Raw genomic sequence first — 25,225 nt, 5'->3', positions numbered from 1 at the left:
GAAGATTTTCAGTTTAACTCGTATACAGCCAACGTAAACATATATGATGCATGATTCGCAGCTGGTGCACTTGCAGCTGTGAGCGTGAATAATTACATTTTGTCATTGCAAAACAAAATGAAGGGAGACACGTAAAAGCAGTTAGTGAGCTGTAAGACTTTCCATATTAACAAATCAGTAAGTTTTAAATAAGGTATAAAATCATGCACAAATACATCCACAAATGTATTTCTTGCTGGTAAATTTCCATATACTCAAGAACTCCACTATTCATGAGACTGCAATTTGAAGAATCCTACCTGGAAGTACAGCCAACATCAGGTTTCAAGAAGAGAACCAAAATTACTTTGGTCCTAATGTAATCAATACTGGCTACAATGCCCTTTGACATTTGGTTGCAATACCAACAAGAAACAGAGTTGTATCAAGATTGGAGCCAATATTCATATAAGTAGTATGCTTTGAAATATAAGGTATTTTAAAATTTATGGTTTATAAATCTCAATAAAATTACATTACAATACTTAGTTAAGAACACACATTTCTCTGAGATTTTATGAAATTTCCTGAGATTTCTCTGATTTTTCAGATAAAATGTAATTCCATGAGAATTCCATGTTTCCCATACGAATCACCATCCTGGTAAAATTGGCATTTTAAGTAAAACTAACTATTATGTAACATGATCTGTTTATCATTTCAAGTTTCAAAAGGCTTCATTCATTTGATACACATAACTTTCAAGCACAGTATAAGTCCTTCCAGTAGGAGTCACAGAACATCCATTACTACCACCCACAGAATATCAGCATTTCTTGGATATGGGAAGGATTTAGATGGCTTAGCTGGATGAAGAAAGGTTATTTTAACTTCATCATGTTCTTATTATTTATGTAAGACATACCTGAGCCATCAGTCTGCTTGATAGACTACAGTGATGTAGCTAAATATGTCTGTTAATTTTAGTTTATCATGAGATTTTGAAACTTCCTTTTTACAAACTTCTGACTCCAAAGAAAATTTTTTCACCAATATTTTTATCTAGTTTTCAGACTGAATGCATTCCTTTGATAGTCAAACACTGTTCAAAGCCATTTTTGAAGAAACATTCTGACTCGACATATTCTTGAGCTGAATATGCAAAGTCTACACTGGTAACTTTTCCTACTGCCCATTCAAAAAGTTGAATTGGGGATTGTATTCCATCTTCATATGCGCGAGCTGCCAGTCTCTTTACAGATCTTCCAACACTATCACAAGCCCCTTTCCCATGTGCTCTGGCAAAAAAGTGCCACCCCACTACCACTTTAAAATCTTCCTCATGGAAGTTCTTTGTGTCTGAAAAACATAATAACTTTTTTGGAAGGTTTTGAGATCTGGCTCTCAGAAAAGTTATGAGGGGTTATTTCTTTTTAAGTATAGACAGCAACTGTGTTATGCTGTAGTGAAGCAGAAACAGTTACATAACTAAGATAAAACATGTCCGCGAAAGGCAAAGGTCCCAAGTTCGAGTCTCGGTCCAGCACACAGTTTTAATCTGCCAGGACGTTTCATATCAGTGCACACTCCACTGTAGAGTGAAAATTTCATTCTACAGAACTAAGATGTCTGCCTGCTTAGCTGGATGGTAACATGCTCGCCTCCCATGCAAGTGGACCCTGATTCGATTCCTGGTCGCGTTGGAGATTTTCTCCACTCAGGAACTGGGTGTTGTGTTGTCCTCACCATCATTTAATCCTCATCACCGGTGCACAAGTCGCCCAATGTGGCATTGACTGAAATAAGACTTACGCTTGGCGGCCAAACTTAACTGGATGGGGCCTCCCGACCAACAATGCCGTACGCCCATAACTAAGATGTTCAACTTTGTTTCCCTCTTTGAAATATATAACAAAGGGATGGACTGTGGCCTGTTGCTTTTTCCAGTGCTAACTCCATGTTCATCTTGCAGAACTCCACTGTAATTACCAGAAAAATCACACAGGACAACGAATTCTTCTTTCAGATTTTAATTTGTGCGGTTAGAAAATATACCTGCTGCTTGACAATGAAGTTATGCTGAACCAAAGAGGGCAACTTGCTGCAGAATAAATCAAATTACCAGAAAAATCACACAGTACAATGAATTCTGATTCCTTCCAATTTTATTTTGTGCAGTTAAGAAAATATCCCTGCTACATGGCAATGGAGTTATGCTGAACCAAAGAGGACAATTTGCTGCAGAATAAATCAATAAACACCTCTGAATATATCTCCAAAGTGTGTACATTACTAAGCTCAACTGAAACACACTGGTGAAATTGTACTTTTTTAATTGAATTTTCAACAAAGGGTTCTGTCAAACTTTTATGCATCTCAGTTTCGCCTGACAGCAGGCACTGTTCCCAATGATGCAATTGACAGATGATGGGTTACAAAGCATTACCTGTAATCTCGAATTTTACCTTTTGTTACAGTTTTCAGTTTAGTATTTTCTATCATTAGTTTCACGTTTTGGTAATTTGTGCCCACACAAATAGTTTGTGTTACTTTGACCAGCTAACATACAATGTTTAGATCTCAATTCAGCAAATTTAGAGAAACCTATTTTTATGCTGAGAAAATTTTCTTTAATGTATTTGTATGCTTATTTGAAGTTATGTAATATGAATCTTTTTGAAATCTTTGATTTACTTCCATCAGATTGTGTAACTGTTACATAGTCTTTAACATCTGTCACTGCTGTACTAACTAAATCATCTTCATAAAATAAATATACAATTCCCATTGTTTCTATTGGCAAGTTTTTCCCTAGTTTTAAAACTGGACCCTCCAAAAAGTCTTTTTTTGTAAGAACTACTTCTGACTGCCTGGCTACATAGTTCAACAGATCAAATTCACGCATTACCTTCATAATGCTCCAATGATCTGGTAAACATGATAGAAGAATTAGCCTTTTTGTCCTACCGTACAATGGGAAAACTTATTTTTCAAATTCTGTTTACAACTTCACATTTCTAAACATCACTATTTATTTCTGATGACAAACTTTCAGGAAAAGCAGAAAAAAGTTAACACTTTGCAGTTGTCAAAATTTTTCTTACTTTCAATGTCCAAAAATTCTTGTAATTCATTTTGTCTTAGCAATGGAAGACACATCCAACTGTTCAAGAGAAACATTAAGTGACTGGACAACCTTCTATGTCACTATGCAGGAATGTTTCTAAGTGAGAATTTATTTTTTTTATATTTTTGTCACTTGGGAACTGTGCATTTTTTAACATAATGCTTTTTTCCCACATTAAACACATATTTTTGAATCACTGACTATTTGCAGATACAATTCAAGCATCCATTATAGAGATTTCTTAGCTTTCTGCTGTCTATACAAAGTGATTTGTTTTCTGTAAAGGATCTCAACACTGTATTCTCAACGTGACTGTTTCCATCTTAAGGGACATCTGCAGAGGAAAAAAACACTCAAATGCACGTAATGTTAAAATAGAAAATCATTTGTTAAAAATTAGTCAGTAACTTTTACATTTTCATGATTGATTTTTAAATCACTTTATAGCTTCCAATAACACCTTGTTTTATGGAAGCACAAAATACTTGGCATAAGAATAATTAATCTTTAATACCAGTTCCACAGTAACACAACCAACTCAGAATACGTCCACTCAGGAACAGCTGCACTCACTCTATGACAGTGAGTATTGTTGTAACAATTAACATGAGTACACAGTCGCATTATTATAAATAGAACTTCAGTCTTCATTTATTTATTTGTTTACTTATTTATTTATTTTACTAATGCAGTGTAAGGATGTAGAAGTGTATATCGTTAGGGGTAAGATAGGCACTGCCTACAGGAAAATTAAAGAGACCTTTGGAGAAAAGAGAACCAGCTGTAAGAATATTGAGAGCTCAGATGGAAAACCAGTCCTAAGCAAAGGAGTGAAAGCAGAAAGGTGGAAGGAGTATACAGAGGTCTATAAAATGGTGAGGTACTTGAGGGCCGAGTGAAATCACAGGTATTTTCTTCGTCCGCTAAAATAACTTATTTAAGAGGAAATAGTGCCAAGTTTAAATATTCTTTGTTTTTATTACTTGCTGTAGTGTCCGTTCTTGTCACACAACTGAAAATTAGCATCCAAGCAGAGCTTGTTCTTGAAAAAACTTGTTCTTTAGCTGAGGTCCCGATAAACGCGACATAACCCGTAATTTTGCGTGACATAAACACAACAAATTCTATTCAAGTTTTCTTGATAGTGCAAAAATCGTTTAAAAAAAGACAGCTACTAGTTTCATCAGTGTCTATTGTCGCAATAAAAGTGTAATTAAACATTTCTAAATCGTATTTAACTAACACATTTCGTATTGTTTACTAGTTAGATAGACGCGATCTAGGTCTAAATTTTCCGAGTTATAAACGTTTAAAAACCTGACCAAACACGCCTGATAACTTAAATTCTCTAAAAGCAAAGTAATTACAAATTCATTCTTCTGTTTTTGCATCTCTAAATCAGTAGAAAAACAACAACCACCGCACATAAGATCTTTGTGTCGTTTTTTTTGCTTGCAGACATACAATCTCGCGACCTTGACAAATTTAAAACATTCTTTAAACTTAACTATTCTTTCGAAACTGACCATGAGTGAGAAATGTGGGAGCTGTTATAGGGTAGTGAGTAGAGGGATTTGTTGCCAATCTTGTAGGAAATATTTTCACTGGGGGGATGCAGTGGGGAGAATGTTGGGAGAACAGAAGAGGCTCTCTCCTGGAACTGCAGAGTATGCAGTAGGAACATTTTGATTGGGGAGCAGGAAAGGAAAATCTGTGCCCTTCAGGCACAGTTGGAGGAAGCAAGGAAGGAACTGATAAGGATCAAGGGAAATAGGGGGGAGGAGGGTGGTTGGGAACTGGCAGCTGGTAGGAGGATAGGAAGAAAGAGAACGCGATCTGATAGTTTTATCATCAACACCAAAAACAGGTATCTGCCACTGCCAGAGTTAAGTGGAGAAGAGCCTCAGGTAGAACGAGGAGCAGGAAATGTGCAGCACACTTCAACCGAGGCCAAGAAGCCTAGGAATGTACAAAGTGTTAGGAAGAAGAAAGTGCTGCTGCTAGGTAGTAGCCATGGGCGAGGTGTAGGCCCTCAGTTACAGGAAAGTTTAGGGGCAGCGTACCAGGCCACCAGTATCTTCAAACCAAATGCAGGGCTAAGTCATGTGATAGAGGACCTAGGGTCTTTATGTAAGGATTTTACAAAAGAGGACCATGTAGTGATAGTGGGTGGGGCGGGAAACAGTTTGAACAGGGATGGGGCATATGAAATAGGTGGTGACCTGGACAAGATAGCTTCCCTGACTCATGGCACCAATGTACACTTTGTTGAGCTGTTCTGGCGTCATGATCAGCCACGCCTTGATGGAGCTGTGAGGCGAATCAATGTGGGGCTGGGGATGGCTCTGAGGACGGCCAACTTTGCTCATGTTTCTCTGGTGCCCGTCGGGACTATCAACAGATGGGGTTTCACTAGGCATGGCCTACACCTAAACAGGACTGGGAAGGGAAGATTGGTACAGCTGATTCATGAAAGTATAGGGGGTGGATCTCGGGCCACACATGGTCAAATACCTGTTGTCATAGGTAGGAAAAGTAGGTCTTTTTTAGGATAAATCCAGACAACAGGTTCCCCTGCCTAAAGAGTATCTCTAGCAGTTCAAAAAATACTGAAACAATCACTCACAAGACAGATTATAACACTTCAAAAATCACACATACCAGATGTCACAAAGAAAAACAAACCATCGGAAAGAGTAACATGGGGCATTTCACAGACTTAACAATCCTCCATCAAAACATGCAATCAATAAAAAATAAAATACAAGCATTAGAAGTTGAGCTCCAATCTTTGAACTGCACAGTAGTTTGTATTACTGAGCACTGGTGTAGAGACACAGAAATCCAACATGTAGTATTATCATTGTATGAAAGGGCAAACTCTTACTGCAGAACTACTTCAAGGGGTGGAGGATCATGCATTTATATCAGAAAAGGAACACAGTTCAAATCTAGACATGACCTCAGTACAGTAAGTGAAGACAAACACATTGAAATATCAGCTATTGAATTATCAGGGCTCGATATCACCAAGAAATTAATCATTTTGTGTGTGTATAGATCTCCCAGTGGTAGTGTGGACACTTTTTTCAATAAATTAACAGAAGTTCTAGATAAAGTCTCAAGTACAAAGGTCAACATAATTCTGTGTGGGGACATAAACATCAACACTAATATCATAAATGAATCCAGCAGCACCTTCATAAATATCCTTCAAAGTTTTGGCATGTCCCTATTGGTCAATAGTGCAACAAGGGTTACTACAATGACTGCATCAGTAATTGACCATGTGGCCACAAATATAGACAGGGAAAAATGTGATGTAGCTGTAAAAGATCTCGGACTATCAGACCATCTCTGTCAAATAACAACAGTAAAATCAGGCATCGAATCATTCCCTAAACTACAAGCCTATAAACAACATCTATCAGAAATCAAAATAAAAGATTTTTCAAAATAACTAGAAAAACAAAGCTGGGATGAAGTGTATAAGGAAACCAATGTGAATATGAAATTCTCCAAATTCTCCACATTGTTTAAATTGAACTTTGAAACAGCATTTCCAAAAGTATGCATGACTGTATCAACATCTCACAAAAACAGATGGATAACAGCAGGTATTAAGAAGTCCTCCCAAACACTCAAACACCTCAGTTCCATGAAAAAGATTCACAATGATCCAGAATTCTTAAATTTCTATCATAGATACAAAAAGATTTATAGGAAGGTGCTGATTGCTGCAAAAAAGTCATTTAATGACAAAATAATATATAATGCAGAGAATAAAAGCAAAGCAGTCTGGGATGTTATAAAAAAGGAAACGGGGAGAGGCAAACAAACGCAGAATAACATACTGCTAAGGGAGGGGGATAAGGTAATAAATGATCCACAACACTTAGCAAACTATGTAAACGAGCATTTTTCAAGTATTGCAGAGAAGTTACAGCAAAAATTCCCCAAAACAAATATAACACCTGCAAAAATTGTTGCACTAGATACAATGATGTTACTCCCAACCACAGAGAATGAAGTCAATAAAACTGTTCAAAAGCTAAAAAATAAAAAGTCAGAAGGCTTAGATGATGTACCAATGTGTGTACTGAAACAATGCATAGGGATTATACAAGGCCCATTAACAAATATAATAAATGAATCCTTCACATCAGGGACATTTCCAGAGCAACTAAAACAGGCAAGAGTTGTACCTTTGCTTAAGAAAGGTAATGCAGAAGACATAGAAAATTACCGGCCCATTTCCCTGCTGTCAGCATTCTCAAAAATAATAGAAGCAATTATGAAAGACAGATTAATGAATTATCTGAATAAATACAATCTTTTAAGCAAATCACAGTTTGGTTTTCGAAGTGGCAAAAATACGGAGTCAGCCATAGTAGAATTCACAAAATGCTCTTGATAATGCTCTTGATAAAGATGAGTGTGTCACAGGCATATTTTTGGATCTTTCTAAGGCTTTTGATACAGTCGACCACAAGATTCTATTAAATAAATTAGAAGCATTAGGAATAAGAGGGGTAGCTAATGACTGGTTTCGATCATACCTAACAGATAGGGTACAAAGAGTAGAGATAACACATACTTCAAATAGATCTAAACATTTAGTAAAATACTTATCAGAACCAAAACATATTAATATAGGGGTTCCACAAGGTAGCATATTAGGACCAATACTATTCCTGATATACATCAATGACTTTCCCAATAGTGTTACTCATGGTGAGAAAATTCTCTTCGCTGATGACAGCAATATTATAGTCACTGAGAGAACAAGAGAACTCCTTACCGAGAAAGCAAATGAAACTCTCAAGGAAGTTTACGATTGGTCAATAAGCAACAAATTGACATTAAACATAAAAAAACTAATGCCATGAACTTCAGTTTGAAGAGGAAAAATGACAATGTTAAATTAAATGTAGATGGCACCTCTATAGACTGTGTAACAAATGCAAAATTTCTAGGAATGAATATTGACTCTCAGCTGAAGTGGTGCGAACACACAAAGGTACTTGCAAACAGAATGTCATCAGCATGTTATGCCCTTAGAATTCTATCATCTGTGTGTAACATGCAGTGTCTTTTAGTTACATATTATTCATATGTACACTCAATTCTTAGCTATGGCATTCTTTTTTGGGGAACAAATCCACAAAATATGAACACAATTTTCAAACTCAAGAAAAGAGCCATAAGAATAATAACCAGAAATAGTAGTCGAGCTCATTGTAAAGATCTGTTCAAAACACTGGGAATTTTAACTGCTCCATGTGAACACATTTACCAGTCAGTTGTACACATCAAAAGTAACATTGGCAATTACTGCACAAACAGCTCTGTCCATGACCATGCAACAAGAGATAGACTCAACTTACATTTACCAAGAAAAAATAAACATAAAACTCAAAACAGCATTTTCTACCAAGGAATAAAACTGTACAATAAATTACCAAAAGAGATTAAAGAAATTTCAAAAATACACTTATTTAAGAAAGCAGCTAAAAAGTACCTGTTATGCAATACATTTTATACATTGAAGGATTACTTAGATAAAGCAGAGTAGGGGTTTGATAAAAAAATGTTATACAAACAAATAATAATAATAATAATGATTATAAAACATCCAATATTCCACATAACACCTTCACTTTATTATTTTTCTTCTTTTTTCCTTTCTAGAGACACTCTCCCCTCAAGCTATGCATAGCACAATACTAACACCTCTTCCTCTTTCTGAGCTCAACATCTCACTCATTATGAAGGGATGCTGACTCAGTTTTTCAGGATAGCAAATGGGAACTTGCAGTACAGAAAATGGCCCAAGGATCACCTGTGTGTGTGTGTGTGTGTGTGTGTGTGTGTGTGTGTGTGTGTGTGTGTGTGTGTGTGTATGTGTATGTAGTGAGTGAAGTGTTATGAAACAATGTGTGTATAGTGTGTGCAGTGACTGATAGTGAAATATGAGTGAATAGTGTGGCATTACATTATTTAATGAGTTATTTGTAAATAAATTATTGTATACCAGGAGTAAAATCTAATGATTGTCTCTAACTAGAAGTCTGTAAATATATGTGTATACGAATTAGATTATTGTAAATTGATCTAAGCTTGTAAATACTTTGACATGTCCTATATCCTTGTAAAAAGAGATCTACGGATGAATAAAACTACTACTACTACTACTACTATGAAGATGAAATGGGAGATATGATACCCTGTGAAGAATTTGACAGAGTTCTGAAAGACCTAAGTCAAAACAAAGCTCCGGGAGTAGACAACATTCCATTAGAACTACTGTTATACTTGGGAGAGCCAGCCATGACAAAACTCTTCCATCTGGTGAGCAGGATGTATGAAGCAGGTCAAATACCCTTAGACCTCAAGATGAATATAATATTTCCAATCCAAAAGAAAGCAGGTAATGACAGATGTGAAAATTACCGAACTATCAGTTTAATAAGTCACGATTGCAAAATTCAGTTTCCTACAGATGTATGGAAAAACTGGTAGAAGCTGACCTCGGGAAAGATCAGTTTGGAATCCGTGAAAAAGTTGGGACATGTGAGGCAAAATTGACCCTATGACTTATCTTAGAAGACATTTATAGCATTTGTGGACTTAGAGAAAGCTTATGACAATGTTGACTGAAATGCTCTCTTTCAAATTCTGAAGGTGGAAGGGGCAAAATACAGGAGCAAAAGGATATTTACAATTTGTACAGAAACCAGATGGCAGTAGTAATAGTCAGTGGTTGAGAAGGGAGTGAGACAGCTTTGTAGCCTCTCCCCACAGTTATTCAATTTGTATATTGAAACAAAAGAAAAATTTGGTGTAGGAATTAAACTCCATGGCGAAGAAATAAAAACTTAGAGTTTTGCCAACAACATTGTAATTCTGTCAAAGACCACAATAGACCTGGAAGAGCAGCTGAACAGAATTAACAGTGTCTTGAAAGGAGGATATAAGATCAACACCAACAAAAGCGAAATGAGGATAATGGAGTTCAGACAAATTAAGTCAGGTGATTCTGAGGGAATTAGATTAGGAAATGAGAAACTTAAGTAGTAGATGAGTTTTGCTATTTGGGGAGCAAAATAACTGATTATGGTCAAAGTAGAGAGGATATAAAATGTAGACTGGTTATGGCAAGAAAAGTGTTTCTGAAAAAAAGAAATTTGCTGACATCTAGTATACCAGGTGAACCAGTATGAAATGAGCATTAAGATACAAATGTGTCGATAGGGAACATTTGTTGTGAACGAGACTTAATTTTTGTTTGTTTGTTTGGTATGACATCTGTCAAAGATATTTAGTATACATCAAGTCATGGAGCAAACAACATCATATGTTTTCATTGTGTTAACAATGTAGAATTTTGTACCAGAAAGTGATGATTTGCGGAAAGCATTAATTTTTTGTTTTCATTTGAAAAAAAAAGTGCTGCAGAGTCGCATTGAATGCTTGTTGAGGCATGTGGTGATCATGCTCTATCAGAAGCAACGTGCAAAAGATGGTTTCAATGGTTCAGATATAATGATTTTGATGTAAGAAATGAAGAACATGGATGACCACCAAAAAAGTTCGAAGACGCTAAATTGCAAGCAATATTGGATGAAGATGATACTTTTGAGTCAGAAGCAAATGGTGGCAATGCTAAATGTTGCACAACAAACAATTTGTGACCATTTGAAAGCTATGGGAAAGATCCAAAAGTGTGGAAAATGGGTGCCACATGAATTGAATGAAAGACAGATGGAAAACTGAAAAACCATTTGTAAAATTTTGCTTCAAAGACATGAAAGAAAATCAATTTTGCAACGAATTGTTACTGGCGATGAAAAATGGATTTATTTTAAGAATCCTAAATGGGAAAAATCATGGGTTAATCCGGGACAACCATCAACATCGACTGCAAAACCAGATCGATTCAGCAAGAAGACAATGCTCTGTGTTTAGTGGGATCAGAAAGGTGTGGTGTATCATGAGCTTCTAAAACCCGGTGAAACAGTGAATACTAATCACTACAGACAACAAATGATCAATTTGAACTATGCATTGATCGAAAAAAAGACCAGAATGGGCCAGAAGACATGGCAAAGTAATTTTTTTACACGACAATGCACCACACAAAGCAAAACTGGTTCAGGATACAATCAAAACACTTGGCTGGGAGCTGCTACCCTACCTGCTGCATTTACCAGACTTGGCCCCTTTCGACTACCATTTGTTTTCATCAATGGGGCACGCATTGGCTGAGGAACACTTCGATTCCTAAGAAGAAGTCGAAAATTGGCTGTCTGATTGGTTTACTTCAAAAGACAAACATTTCTATTGGTGTGGTGCCCACAAACTGCCAGAAAGGTGGTCAAAATGTATAGAAAACAATGGTCAGTACTTTGAATAAAATGTTTTCACTTTTCAGTTCAAAATTATTGTTTCATTTTCACAAAAAAATGCTCATTTCATACCAGTACACCTGGTACATATAAGCATCAGGAAGCTTTTTCTGAAAGTATTTGCAAGGAGCGTAGCCATGTATGGAAGTGAAACATGGATGATTAATAGTTTAGACAAGAGGAGACTAGAAGCTTTCAAAATGCAGTGGTGCAGAAGAATGCTGAAGATTAGAGGGGTTGATCATGTAACTAATGAAGAGGTACTGAAAAGAATTGGGGAGAAGAGGAATTTCTGGCACAATATGACTAGAAGAAGGGATCAGTTCATAAAAGACATAGTGAGGCATCAAGGGATCACTAATTTAGTATTGGAGGGAAGCGTGGAGTGTAAAAATCATAGAGGGAGACCAAGAGATGCATACACTAAGCAGATTTAGAAGGATGTAGGTTGCAGTAGTTATTCAGGGATGAAGAGACTTGCACAGGATACAGTAGCATGGAGAGCTGCATTAAACCTGTCTCTGGACCGCAAACCACAACAATAGTAACAATGCAGAAATTATCATCCCAAATTTATATTTTGGTCTTTGATTTACAACGATGGTAGCTACGCATGGAATAAATTTGGAAATTATAAAATAAGTACTTCTTGAAAAAAATTAAAAATTTTAAATTTTGTTTTGAAAAGAATTTTCTTATATTACCCTGTATATTATTGTATACCATAGGAAAGGGTGTGAAAAATGCTGTTAAATGTTATATATCCCAGGTCTGTAGCTCAGTTGGTAAAGCTTCTACAGCAAATCTAAAACCTGCTGTTCTTTTTTTGTGGGCCAACTTATAACTTTACAGATCTGTAATTCAGAAATAAGTTGACATATCTAAGTAAAACTTTCTAAGTGTATATCAACACTACACCTGTGCCAAATTTCAACAAAATCTGAGATGAAGGGGTTTGGATCATGTGTTGACTTAATATGGTATAACCCATGTGCGATCATAAGTGGTCACTAAAAGACTGTTCCTTGACCATTCCACTCTTGCACAAGGAAAAAAATGAACAGCTGAATCTTTTCATGTTAGATCTGATTTCTCTTATTTTATTATGATGGTAACTTCCCCCTATGTACGTGGGAGTCAAAGAAATATTTTGGCATTCAGAAGAGAACTTAGTGATTGATATTTTATTAACACATTTCACAGCAATGAAAAACGTGAACTCACTTATCACAACTGTGACACTCTCTCCTCTATTTTATGATCATACAAATGAACACCCTTTTTTTTTAACTTTTCCAACTTGTGCTTTTAATGTCATACAGTATGAAGTAGAAAATAGTGTGTGTGTGTGTGTGTGTGTGTGTGTGTGTGTGTGTGTGTGTGTGTGTGTGTGTGTGTGTGTGTGTGTTGCAACACACATGTGTGAATGTGCGTGCACTCGTGTACATAGGGTGCTCAAAAATTTTCCTGTACCACACAGAAGCTGCAACTGAAAAACTTACTGCCCCAATGATGATTAGTAACAATCAAAACTAGTAGCAATAACAAACATTTTCGTACAACATGACAGTATGCTACATGATTCTTAAGAAATATCTGCAGCTAAGGGGGCCACCTACTGAAAAATATAAATTTAAATGTGTAGATGTCTAGTAAAATAACTCATTCCACATAATTATAATTAATCATAATAATGATGTATGCAACACAAATTTATCTGAGCAAAACTGTAAACTTAAACTGAAGTCAACCAAGGATGATAAACTGTAACAAAATGATGGGATGATTAGTTTTTATCGACAGAGAGACACCATCCAAGGTTGTTCAAATGCCTGATGCAAGCCGTTCTATTTGTCCCCACTTCAGCAACTTGTGTGTTGATGATGATGAGATGGAAGGATTAGAACAACACAAAACACCCAGTTTGCAACTGAAGAAAATCTCTGACCTGCCCTGTACCTAAACCCAGAATCCCGCAATCTAGACGCAGTGATGCTAACCACTAGATCATAATCTGGATGATACACATAAAGACAAAAAGTGAATACACTCCTGGAAATTGAAATAAGAACACCGTGAATTCATTGTCCCAGGAAGGGGAAACTTTATTGACACATTCCTGGGGTCAGATACATCACATGATCACACTGACAGAACCACAGGCACATAGACACAGGCAACAGAGCATGCACAATGTCGGCACTGTACAGTGTATATCCACCTTTCGCAGCAATGCAGGCTGCTATTCTCCCATGGAGACTATCGTAGAGATGCTGGATGTAGTCCTGTGGAACGGCTTGCCATGCCATTTCCACCTGGCGCCTCAGTTGGACCAGCGTTCGTGCTAGACGTGCAGACTGCGTGAGACGACGCTTCATCCAGTCCCAAACATGCTCAATGGGGGACAGATCCGGAGATCTTGCTGGCCAGGGTAGTTGACTTACACCTTCTAGAGCACGTTGGGTGGCATGGGATACATGCGGACGTGCATTGTCCTGTTGGAACAGCAAGTTCCCTTGCCGGTCTAGGAATGGTAGAACGATGGGTTCGATGACGGTTTGGATGTACCGTGCACTATTCAGTGTCCCCTCAACGATCACCAGAGGTGTACGGCCAGTGTAGGAGATCGCTCCCCACACCATGATGCCGGGTGTTGGCCCTGTGTGCCTCGGTCGTATGCAGTCCTGATTGTGGCGCTCACCTGCACGGTGCCAAACACGCATACGACCATCATTGGCACCAAGGCAGAAGCGACTCTCATCGCTGAAGACGACCCGTCTCCATTCGTCCCTCCATTCACGCCTGTCGCGACACCACTGGAGGCGGGCTGCACGATGTTGGGGCGTGAGCGGAAGACGGCCTAACGGTGTGCGAGACCGTAGCCCAGCTTCATGGAGACGGTTGCGAATGGTCCTCGCCGATACCCCAGGAGCAACAGTGTCCCTAATTTGCTGGGAAGTGGCGGTGCGGTCCCCTATGGCACTGCGTAGTATCCTAAGGTCTTGGCGTGCATCCGTGCGTCGCTGCGGTCCGGTCCCAGGTCGACGGGCACGTGCACCTTCCGCCGACCACTGGCGACAACTTCGATGTACTGTGGAGACCCCACGCTCCACGTGTTGAGCAATTTGGCGGTACGTCCACCCGGCCTCCCGCATGCCCACTATTCACCCTCACTCAAAGTCCGTCAACTGCACATACGGTTCACGTTCACGCTGTCACGGCATGTTACCAGTGTTAAAGACTGTGATGGAGCTCCGTACGCCACGGTAAACTGGCTGACACTGACGGCGGTGGTGCACAAATGCTGCGCAGCTAGCGCCATTCGACGGCCAACACCGCGGTTCCTGGTGTGTCCGCTGTGCCGTGCGTGTGATCATTGCTTGTACAGCCCTCTCGCAGTGTCCGGAGCGAGTATGGTGGGTCTGACACACCGGTGTCAATGTGTTCTTTTTTCCATTTCCAGCAGTGTAGAACCTTTTGAAATTTGCAGACTGGATACTGAATCAAACTGGGAGAAAAATTATGGTACAACTTGACAAAACGAAGGTTTCCGTTGATAAGACACACTCTGGGACATCAAGGAATAGATGATCAGATAATGATGCAGAGGGTAAAAATTATAGAAGGAGACCAATGCTTGACTACAGTTACCAGATTCAATTGGATGAAGGTTGTAGTACTTATGCAGCAATGAAGAAACTTGCAGAAGATGGATTAGATTGGAGATCTGAAACCAACCAGCCTTCAGACACACAACAAACAATTAAAAGAGTACTTTCACTTATAAGGGAACTGTATCTGGATCTGAATAACAAAATGACTGACAGTTGAGCAGAGAAGGGGGGAATATTGTTGGTTCACCATTACGTGCAAGTTCAGTTTGATTCTGGTAACAGCAGCTATATGGTTTCATATTCAGTACATTCATATGTTACTTGTAAATGTGCAGTATGCCTACTGAATTCATTTTGCAGGGTCTTATTAGTTTTATCACTTTCCTGAGCAATTTCAAAAGTACCTTCACACACTGCCAATGTGGCTACAGTTGCCGGAGACAGCAGTCGTGTGTGTGAGTTGCGTTCGCATGAGTGTGTGTGTGTGTGTGTGTGTGTGTGTGTGTGTGTCATATATTTCAGCATCTCCACTATATGGTGAGTGGCAACTTTCCTTTTCACAATATTGTTACACTCCATCCTGGATTTTTTGTTGTTAAATTTTATAAAAAATTGTTAACACAAATTGTGTACAACATTATTTAAAAAAACACTGCTACTGAGATCAACTGGAACCTCATACAGTGTGTATACGTGGACAAGGGAAATTAATTCCCGGATTTTTCCCGGATGAAAATACACTTTCTCCCGGGTGAAAATACATGTTTTCCGTGTTAAATGACAGTATACTTTTCCTTTTGTAAGCCAGTCATAGCTCATGTCACGTGATCTCGGCAGCTGATGACAGCACAGGACACGTAGTGTAGTCAACCAATAGCAAGATCACTAGAGTAGCGCGAACACACAAAATGAAAAGTTAATGGTTTAAATTAATACACATAGTTTTGGTGGAAGAAAAACAAAGCTTTCACAAATAATATTGGTCTCTAAGATTAATAAGCTGCAAGAGAAGCTTAGCTTCCACATATAATGCTGATTACTTTGTGCGTGTTACACTTTAAGATACATCACACAAATGTGCCAGTAAAATTTTTAATAACGACGTAAATGTCTGAACTTCTGGGCTCAAAATTCTTCTAGATGGTCGTCTTCAAAGAGTTGATTTTAAATGAGAGTCAAACGCTCTGTGATTTAAGAAATTCATCGTACATTCTCACACATAGTTCATCTTGTGTCAAAGGACTTTTAAAGTAACACTTTTCAAACCACCATTCGAAATTTCCTGTGACCTGTTAGAAATTGGTTCGTTTCAGCAGTTGCCAGAGAGCGCCAGATAACAGGCGTCACTGCGCCTGCATGTTTACGATGACACAGGAAGCCCGCATGTTCATATGTGTAAAATATTAAAAGATCTTGCATTATGACATAACAGAAACAAGACATCAAAGAATACTTCAGGAGCATCGGAATTTCGTGAACTATAATAAAATGCATAATTCGGCTTAAAGTGCACAATCGTATGTCCATTTTCTTGAGTACCAGTACTGTATTATCTCATGTTTGGTTCTTTATTATGGCATAATGCCATACGAGCTAGAAGATGGAAAACATGCACTTGAAATGCAGCGAACAGCTGAAACTAGCCAACAGTGTGAAATTACACATTTTGTTTCAAATAAATTGACTGCCTCAGCGCAAAAGATTAATACAAGCCAAATCTCTTTAGCAAACTGACAAAAATTACTTCATTGTTCTGCACGGTGATTAATGCTTGACTGTCAGAAAGGTGGAAATAAAACCAGAAAACAACATATTTTAGGCTTCCGTAACTCTGCGAATGTATTTTAATTCATTTGGTAGCTCCCGGCCACAAAAATCCATTTTGTTTTCATTTAACGTGAGAGCAATAAACGAAGGGGAAACAGCAAAATCACCAAACGTAAACACAGGTCACGTGGAGACTACCCACCTCCCCACTACAACTCGGCCTGCTCTGTGCATCAGCCCTGGATCTACGATATTTCCGAACCAGAGTAATTTAGATAGTGGCGCCCAGCCACACATCTGTAGCCAGAAGCGGGAGAAGGTACTACTCATAGGCGACTCAACTGCGCATGCGCAAGAGCCCGTCTGCAAATGCTCAAATGAATCAAATCTATCCTGCACCCGGGTTCCCGGGTTCGATTCCCGGCGGGGTCAGGGGTTTTCTCTGCCTCATGATGACTGGGTGTTGTGTGATGTCCTTAGGTTCGTTAGGTTTAAGCAGTTCTAAGTTCTAGGGGATTGATGACCATAGATGTTAAGTCCCATAGTGCTCAGAGCCATTTGAACCATTTTTTGAATCAAATGTAAACAGCTGTCATGTCACACTCATCGGAGGCAATTTGTTGTTAGGAAGCACTGCATATTCTTCCTAAAGCCTTTGACACACTTTGGTTGGCAGACGCTTGTATGTGTGCTGTGTTTTGTTGTTGTATATGGCGCATTTGCTTTGGGACTTATGTTTTATTTTCCTTTTTTTTTTTTAATTTTTTCTATCGTTCATGTTTTTTTTGTTGCAGCATTATTCTGCAGAAGCGGGATACAGTAATATCCTTCGTTAGAGTATTGGTTCTTACCAGTCAAAATCACAAAAATGTAACTGGTAACTAAAACAAGGAAAGTTCCCGGAATTCTAAGAAATTCCCGGGTTTTTCCCGGTTTTTTCCCAGACGAAAAAATTGCCTGTTTTTTGCCGGATCTCCTGGATGTCCCGGGTCATATACACCCTGTCATAATAAACTAAATAAATAGATTGCTGAGGCAACGAAGCATTCCAAGTAACTGGAAAATATTTACTTAAGCTTTTGAACCACAAAGAATGAAAAACATGAATGATAAATTGCCAAACAAGGCGCAATTTTATCATTATGACTCCAGTATTTCACAGTGCATTACAACAGGAACTGTCAAGGAAAACAGCAACTTATTTTAAGTATAGGATTGGAGATGTTCATTATTCCTCCAATGAATGTTGTTATGAACACACATGTAGAATTCACCTCACACAACAGGACTATCACAATGAGTTCCATTGTACAGAATGTAAGCCACTGAAGATAAACAAACATAAATGATACTTGATGAGATTGTATGTTGTGCTGACAACTGCATTAAAATGATACATTGGCTTACATTCTGTTCTGAGACCGTGTAGGCTGCAGATTCCTTGACTTGCGCCATGGGGTGGTGGAGTATCAGCTTATGCTTATTAATGTTTCAGGGGTCTATTACACACAGGAGACAGCTACATGTGAAGCAGTGTCTGTTTCGAGTGGACTGAGCAGTTTTTTAGATTGGAGAGTCTAGAGAAAGAGCAAGAAAGCCTTCTGTCTCAAAGAGTGCAGATCAAACACAGGGTGACGGTAAACCTAGAAACCACAGATATTATAGTGGTAAATTGTTATAGTTGTGTTGGAAAAGAACAAGAGCTCTAAGAGCTAATAGAAAGCACTCAAGCTCAAATATTTAAAGTATTGAAAGCTGCCTAAAGCTGGAGATAATTTCAGCTGACATTTTAACTAAGGAGTTTACTGTGTTCAGAAAGATTAAATACAATTGGTGTCGGCATATTTGTTGCTGTTACAAATAGTTTATGTTGTAGTGAAATTAAAGTAGATAATTCCTGTGAGTTAGTGTGGGTGATGGTTATACCTCACTAACTGCATAAATTAAAAATTGGTTCCTTTCACTGACCCCTCATTCAGGTGACAAAGGTTCAAAGAATACTTGAGCATCTTCTCAAACAGGTACCCTCCTCATGCAGTTACAGTCAGTGGTGATTTCAATCTACTATTGTTGTGTTGACCAATATACACATTAAAATCTGGATGTATAAAAATCCTCAGAAATTGTCCTAAATGTTTTCTCCAAAATATATTTTGAGCAGTTAGTTTAGAAACCAACTCTAAGTGTAAATGGTTGTAAAAACATACTTGACCTTTTAGAAACAAATAAACCTGAAAAAATAGAGAGCATGGCGACTGATACAAGGGTTAGAGACCACAAGGTCAATGTAGCAAGACGATAAAAATTTGCTTGATGCCTTCCTAAGAGACTGTCACCATTTCTCGCAAACTATGTATGTTGTAGACCAGATGTTGTAAATTCAAAGAAATAGTATCGACAATGATTCAGAAATTAATACCAAATAAATTGATGCGATGGAATTGATCCCCCAGGGCACAAGAAAGAGGTCAGAATACTGTTGCAGCAGCAAATAAAAAAGGATGCCAAATTTAAAATAACGTTAAATCTTTTAAAATCCCTTTGATTGGTGAAGTTTTGCAGAAGCTTGAAATTTAGCACAGATTTCAATGTGAGATGCTTTTTGTAGTTTCCACAATGAAACTCGTCTTGAAAACTGGCAGAAAATCCAAAAAGTTTCTGATTGTATGTTAAGTACACCAGTAGCAAGATACAATCAATAACTTCACTGTGTGACAGCAATTGTATTAGTACCGATAACAGCGCCACAAAAGCATAGTTACTGAACAGAGTTTTCAAAACTTCCTCCACCAAGAAAAGTGAAGTGAATATTCCAGAATTTGAATCAAAAACTATATTTGACAGGAGTGACTTAGAAGTAGATAAAGGCAACTGTTCTGGTCCAAATTGCATACCAGTTAGGTTCCTTTAAGGTGATGCTGATCCATATTTAGCAATCATACAACTCCTCACTTGATAAAAGATCCATACCTAAAGACTGCAAAGTGCCACATGTGACACCAAGTCTCAAGAAAGGAAATAGTAGTAATCCACAGAATTACAGATCCTTATCACTGATGTCAATTTACAGTAGGATTCTGGAACATATACTATGTTTGATTATTATGAATTACCTCAAAGGAAATGTTCGACTGTCATGTAGTAAGCACGGATTTAGAAAATATCATTCTTGTTCAAAATAACTAGCTTTTTTTATTCCTGTGAGGTAATGAGTGGTATCAAGAGGGAATCTCAAATTTAGTCAAGATTTCCAGAAAGATTTTTTTTTTCTATATTGTTCTTCATGAGTGACCTAATCAAATTGCATGTCTATGGCTTATCATCTCAGTTACGTGATTGGATTCATGACTTCCTGTCAGTAAGGTCAAAGTTTGTAGTAACTGATTGACAACAGAAGAGCAAAACAGAAATATATATGGCATTCCCCAAGGAAGTGATATATGCCTGATCTACCAGTACGTTATGGCCACTACCTAATGAATAACAGCGGTGATGCATGGTGGCATGGAAGCAAATGAGGTCTTGGTAGGTTGCAGGAATGTGTTGGCACCACATCTACACCCACAAGTCACCTAATTCCTGTACATTCTGAGGTGGAGGGCAATGAGCTCTTATGCTGCATTGAATCACATCCCAGATCTGTCTGATCGGGTTCAAATCTGGCAAGTTCGAGGGTGAGAACATCCAATGGAACTTGCCACTGTCTTCTTCGAACCACTCCATCCTGCTCCTGGCCTTGTGGTTCCGCACATTATCTTGTAGAAAAATACCACTGCCCTCGGGAAACATGATCATCCTAAAGAGGTGTATGTGGTCTGCAACAAGTGTAAAGTACTCATTGGCCATCATAGCGCCTAGCATGAGTTCCAGTGGGCCCATGGATGCCAATTTGAATGTTCCCCAGACCATAATGGAGCCATTGCCTTCTTGTCTCCATCCCGCAGTACAGGTGTCAAGGAGTTGTTCCGCTGGAAGATGACAGGTTTGCGCACTCCCATCAGCATGATGAAAGAGGTATCAAGATTCATCAGACCATGCAGTGTTTGCCACTGCACCAATGTCCAGTACCGATGGTCACGTGTCCATTTCAGTCGTAGTTCTCAATGTCGTAGTGCTAACACTGGCACAAGCATGGGTCACTGACTGGGGAGGCCCACCATCAGGAGAGTTTGGTGCACTGTGTGTTCAGACACATTTGTACTCTGCCTAACATTAAAGTCTGACATTAGTTCCGTCACAGTTCACTAACTGCACTGTTATACCAGTCTGCCCAGCCTACAACATCTGTAATCAGGGGTGGCAGCCCAACCACACTACATCTGGACATGGTTTCACCTTGGTTTTGCCACATGCTGCAAACACTCACCACAGTGCTCCTCCAACATCCGAAAAATTGTGCAGTATCCGAAACGCTCATGCCGAGCCTCTGGGACTTCACAATCTGCTCTTGGTCAAACTCATATCGCATTGTTTTCCCCATTCTACACATAGTATGTTCATACATCCTATATGTGTCTGACTAGCAGTCACTTCTTGCAAGGTGATGTTCCTATTGACTGGATGAGTTTATATCAAAAATAGGTTGGTGGTCATAATTTTCTGACTAATCAGAGCATATTAATGATTTAGGAGACAACCTGAGCAGTGATTTTAAATTCTTGTCAGATGATGCTGTCATTTACTGTCCATCAAAGCCATCCAATTGCAAAATGATTTAGACAAGACACCTGTTTGGTACAAACAGTAGCAATTGATCCTAAATAATGAAAAGTGTGAAGTCACACAAGAGCACTAAAAGTAATCCATTAAATGTCGGTTACACAAAGCTTAAGGCTGTTAGTTCGACTAAATACCTAGTGATCACAGTTACAAACAACTTAAATTGGAATGATCATGGCTAATGTTGTGGAAAAGGTGAACCAAAGAATGAGTTTTATTGGTAGAACTCTTAAAAGATACAACAAAGCTATTAAACAAACTGCCTACATTGCACTTGTCTGTCCTCTTCTGGAATACTGCTGAGCGGTACAGGATCCTTGTCAGCTAGGATTGATGGAGGACATCAACAAAATACAAAGAAGTTAGCTTCTTTTGTATTATTGCAAAATTGAGGAGAGAGTATCATGGATATGATACATGAATTGGGGAGACAGACATTAAAACAACGGAGTTCTTCGCTGTGGCATGATCTTTTCATGGAATTTCAATCTCCAACTTTCTCCCCCAAATGCAAAAATATTTTACTGACACCCACCTACAAAGGGAGAAATGATCATTGTAATAAAATAGGAGAAATCAGAGCTCATACAGAAAGTTTTATGTGTTTGCTTTGCCTACACACTGTTCCAGAGGGGAAAGGTAGACAAATTGTGTGAAAGTGGTTTAATGAACCCTCTGCCAGGCATTTAAGTGTGAGCTGTAGATGTAGATGTACATTCCATATCTTACTTGTCTATATACAGCTCTTCTAGAATCGAATGACAATGCATGGCAGGTTATGTGCTACTCTAAAGGAATGTTACCCCATAACATTAAGAAAGATTTATACTTACTAGACAGGAGCTCAAAACGATTAATGTGAAACAACCCATCCACTGGGTCCTCCATTGGCAGCCACTTCACATCAGTTAATGTCAGTATGGAACAATCGTCTGATATTGAATGAAAACACCCACGAAGATTTCCTTCCTTCGTCTTTACCAAGAGAACTTGGCCTTTCACAAAACCATCCATCTGAAAAAGGAAAATAAGTAAATGAAACAAACATCTTCATAAGTGATCTAAAACTTTCCTAGTTTATTAGACGACTGAGTCCTTTCAACTCCTCTTGAAGAGAGAATCACAGAACTCTCAGAATATTCCACCACTCTGCCATGCTGCCATTATCGTATGACCCTGTTGCATCAGAGCACCTGATGATGGTTCATGTACTGATGAGTCAAAACATGATGAGCACTGCCCACTGCTAGACTGAACGCCTCCTAGCAGTGCTGCAGGCATGTGTGGCAGCAAGGAAAATTCATAAATGTAGTTGAGATGAATGGGGTATCATTCTACTGACAACACAGGCTGCAAACATGGAGCTCCACTGACATAAGCTACTCTGAGAAAGGGCACATTGTTATGGCCCAGCACCTAGGAACAGGTATCTTGGAAACATCAAAGTTGGTTGGCCGTTCACATACTGCAGTTATAGGCATTTATAGTAAGTGGTTGATAGACAGTGAAATCACAAGTAGGCAGAAAGGTGTTGGACGTCCACACCTCATCACAGCATGTGGAGATTGGAGGCTTGCCCACATTGTAAAGTGAGACAGGTGGTGATCTGTGGTAGACTTGATGCCGTGCACAATGCTGGTGGAATCATATGTGATGCAGAGCACACTATTCAGAGCACATTTCTAAATATGGGGCTCTGCTGCAGACGACCACATGTTCCTATGTTATCCTAATGACATCAGTTATGACTGCAGTAAGCACAGGACAATCGACATTGTCACCTGGTCAAATGAAATACACATTTCTTGTTACTCCAAGGTGATGGTAGTGTCCAGATATTCCATTATCCAGTTGAACAGATGCTCAAATCTTGCACCACACAACAATCACAGGCTGGTGAGGGCAGTATTGTACTGTGGGGACACTGACCTGGTCTTCCATGGGACCTGTGATAGTAATCGAAGGGGGTCACTCAATGGTAACTCACATTACTGAGTGATGTTTATATTATAAGTTTAGGACAATTAACAGAAGGAAATGTTTCTTTTAAATATTTTTATACCTCAAAACATACTTTATACAGAATGCTCTATAAATCTATATCACAATAATTGTTACATTACTATATTTATAAAACCAAATCTTATAATTATTCTTGGTAACTCACATTACATTTCCAAGAAATGGCTTTTGCATATGATAAAGAAAATACAAAAGCCTGCTCTGTTTTATGTGAACATTTTTGTAAGTTTTACACACAATACCAGAAGACCTTATAAGTATTTTAACAAAGTGCCAAACATTTAATCACCAATAAAATAAATATTAAACCATAATGAACAGGAAACTCGTGTTACAACATACGGTAACTCACGTTACATTGTCACAGATCACAGTCAAACTTGAAAAAAATCATGGTAATTTACGACACTTGGAGAGTTCAGTTTTCTGACAAGCTTGTCTTTAGTGTAGTATATCTCATATTTAATTTCAGGCCACTTTCAAAACTTCCCATCTTTCATCGTAACATCAACTTTAAACTCGTCAATTTTAGTAACATTACCAGGAAAATATAAATTGGCATATTTTACCGCCACCCAGTCATCTACTTGCAGATATAGTGATTTTTCTGTTCTGTTAGTGTTTTCCTCTGCAGCTGATGAAGTGGTGTGTTGTACAACTTCATTATTATAGAGTTCCAACTGATGAATTTTGGAAATGTTCAAGAGAGGCTTGCAGTTCTTGATCAAGGCCGAGAGATGCAGTTTTTGCTTCTTTGGCTAAAGTCTTCTTTCCCCATAAGAACTGCTGTCACATTAGAAGAAGAATTCAACAACGCTTTCACAAAATCTGTTGCACTGCTTACAACACATTTCCTATTTTTCACAAGAGACCAAACTTGGCATTTGACAACCCCACCAATTCCATCCACTGGCCCCTTCCCATGAGAAGTTGCAAAATACTTAGAACTTTTATAGCCTCTGCAATATGTCTGTTTTTAAACTGGAAGGCAGGACCGTCTGACCAGATTGTAACTTATCTTATATGTTTTGGCAGTTCTTCAAGAAGTCTATCAACATAGGGAATGACTGTGTTTTTTGTGTGGTCCAGGTTATCAGATACCAACATGTAGTGGTGAGAAGTACCTGAATACCAAATCATGGAAGTAAAAATACTAATTTGATTCTGTTGCCAGTGTAGACTTTGAATTTCATTTTGACTTACACATGTAAAATTTTCAGAAAAATTGATTTGCATCATGGCAGTTAGCATCGCAGAAGGCAATGATTCCTTATCACTCTGATAGCTCTTTGATTGTTCTCTCTTACAGTAGCAGTGCTCTAAAAATTTAGGTCCCATGGTAAGAATATGATCAATAAGATTCTGTAATGTACCTTCTTCCTCTACTTTCAAAATTCTGCCCTCACTCTCCTGCCACACATACCATTTCACGCCGTACTCTTGTACACCAGTACATAAATCAAAAAGTTTAACAGCCAATAAATCTTTACATTTCATGCACTTTCCCAACAAGTACAGAGCTGTAGGCTCTGCACACAGAAAAAATTCTGGGCAGTTACTGGTGTACTTAGGTATTTGAGGTACTATGA

General features: G+C 38.4%; 1 protein-coding gene across 1 annotated transcript in view; it reads right to left on the bottom strand.

Annotated features, from left to right (window-relative positions):
* The window catches only part of LOC126334654 (piRNA biogenesis protein EXD1-like), a 127,776-nt gene that overhangs the window by 86,890 nt on the left and 15,661 nt on the right, over nucleotides 1–25,225 (bottom strand). Inside the window, exon 2 of the mRNA XM_049997099.1 lies at nucleotides 22,448–22,628. Coding sequence (XP_049853056.1) covers nucleotides 22,448–22,628 — 181 coding nt within the window. The remainder of the gene's footprint in view (nucleotides 1–22,447; nucleotides 22,629–25,225) is intronic.

Source organism: Schistocerca gregaria, chromosome 2, assembly GCF_023897955.1.
Source record: "Schistocerca gregaria isolate iqSchGreg1 chromosome 2, iqSchGreg1.2, whole genome shotgun sequence".
NCBI classification, from domain to species: Eukaryota; Metazoa; Arthropoda; class Insecta; order Orthoptera; family Acrididae; genus Schistocerca; species Schistocerca gregaria.
Note: the sequence above shows the minus strand (reverse complement) of the source record. Positions and strands in the feature narration are given on the sequence as shown.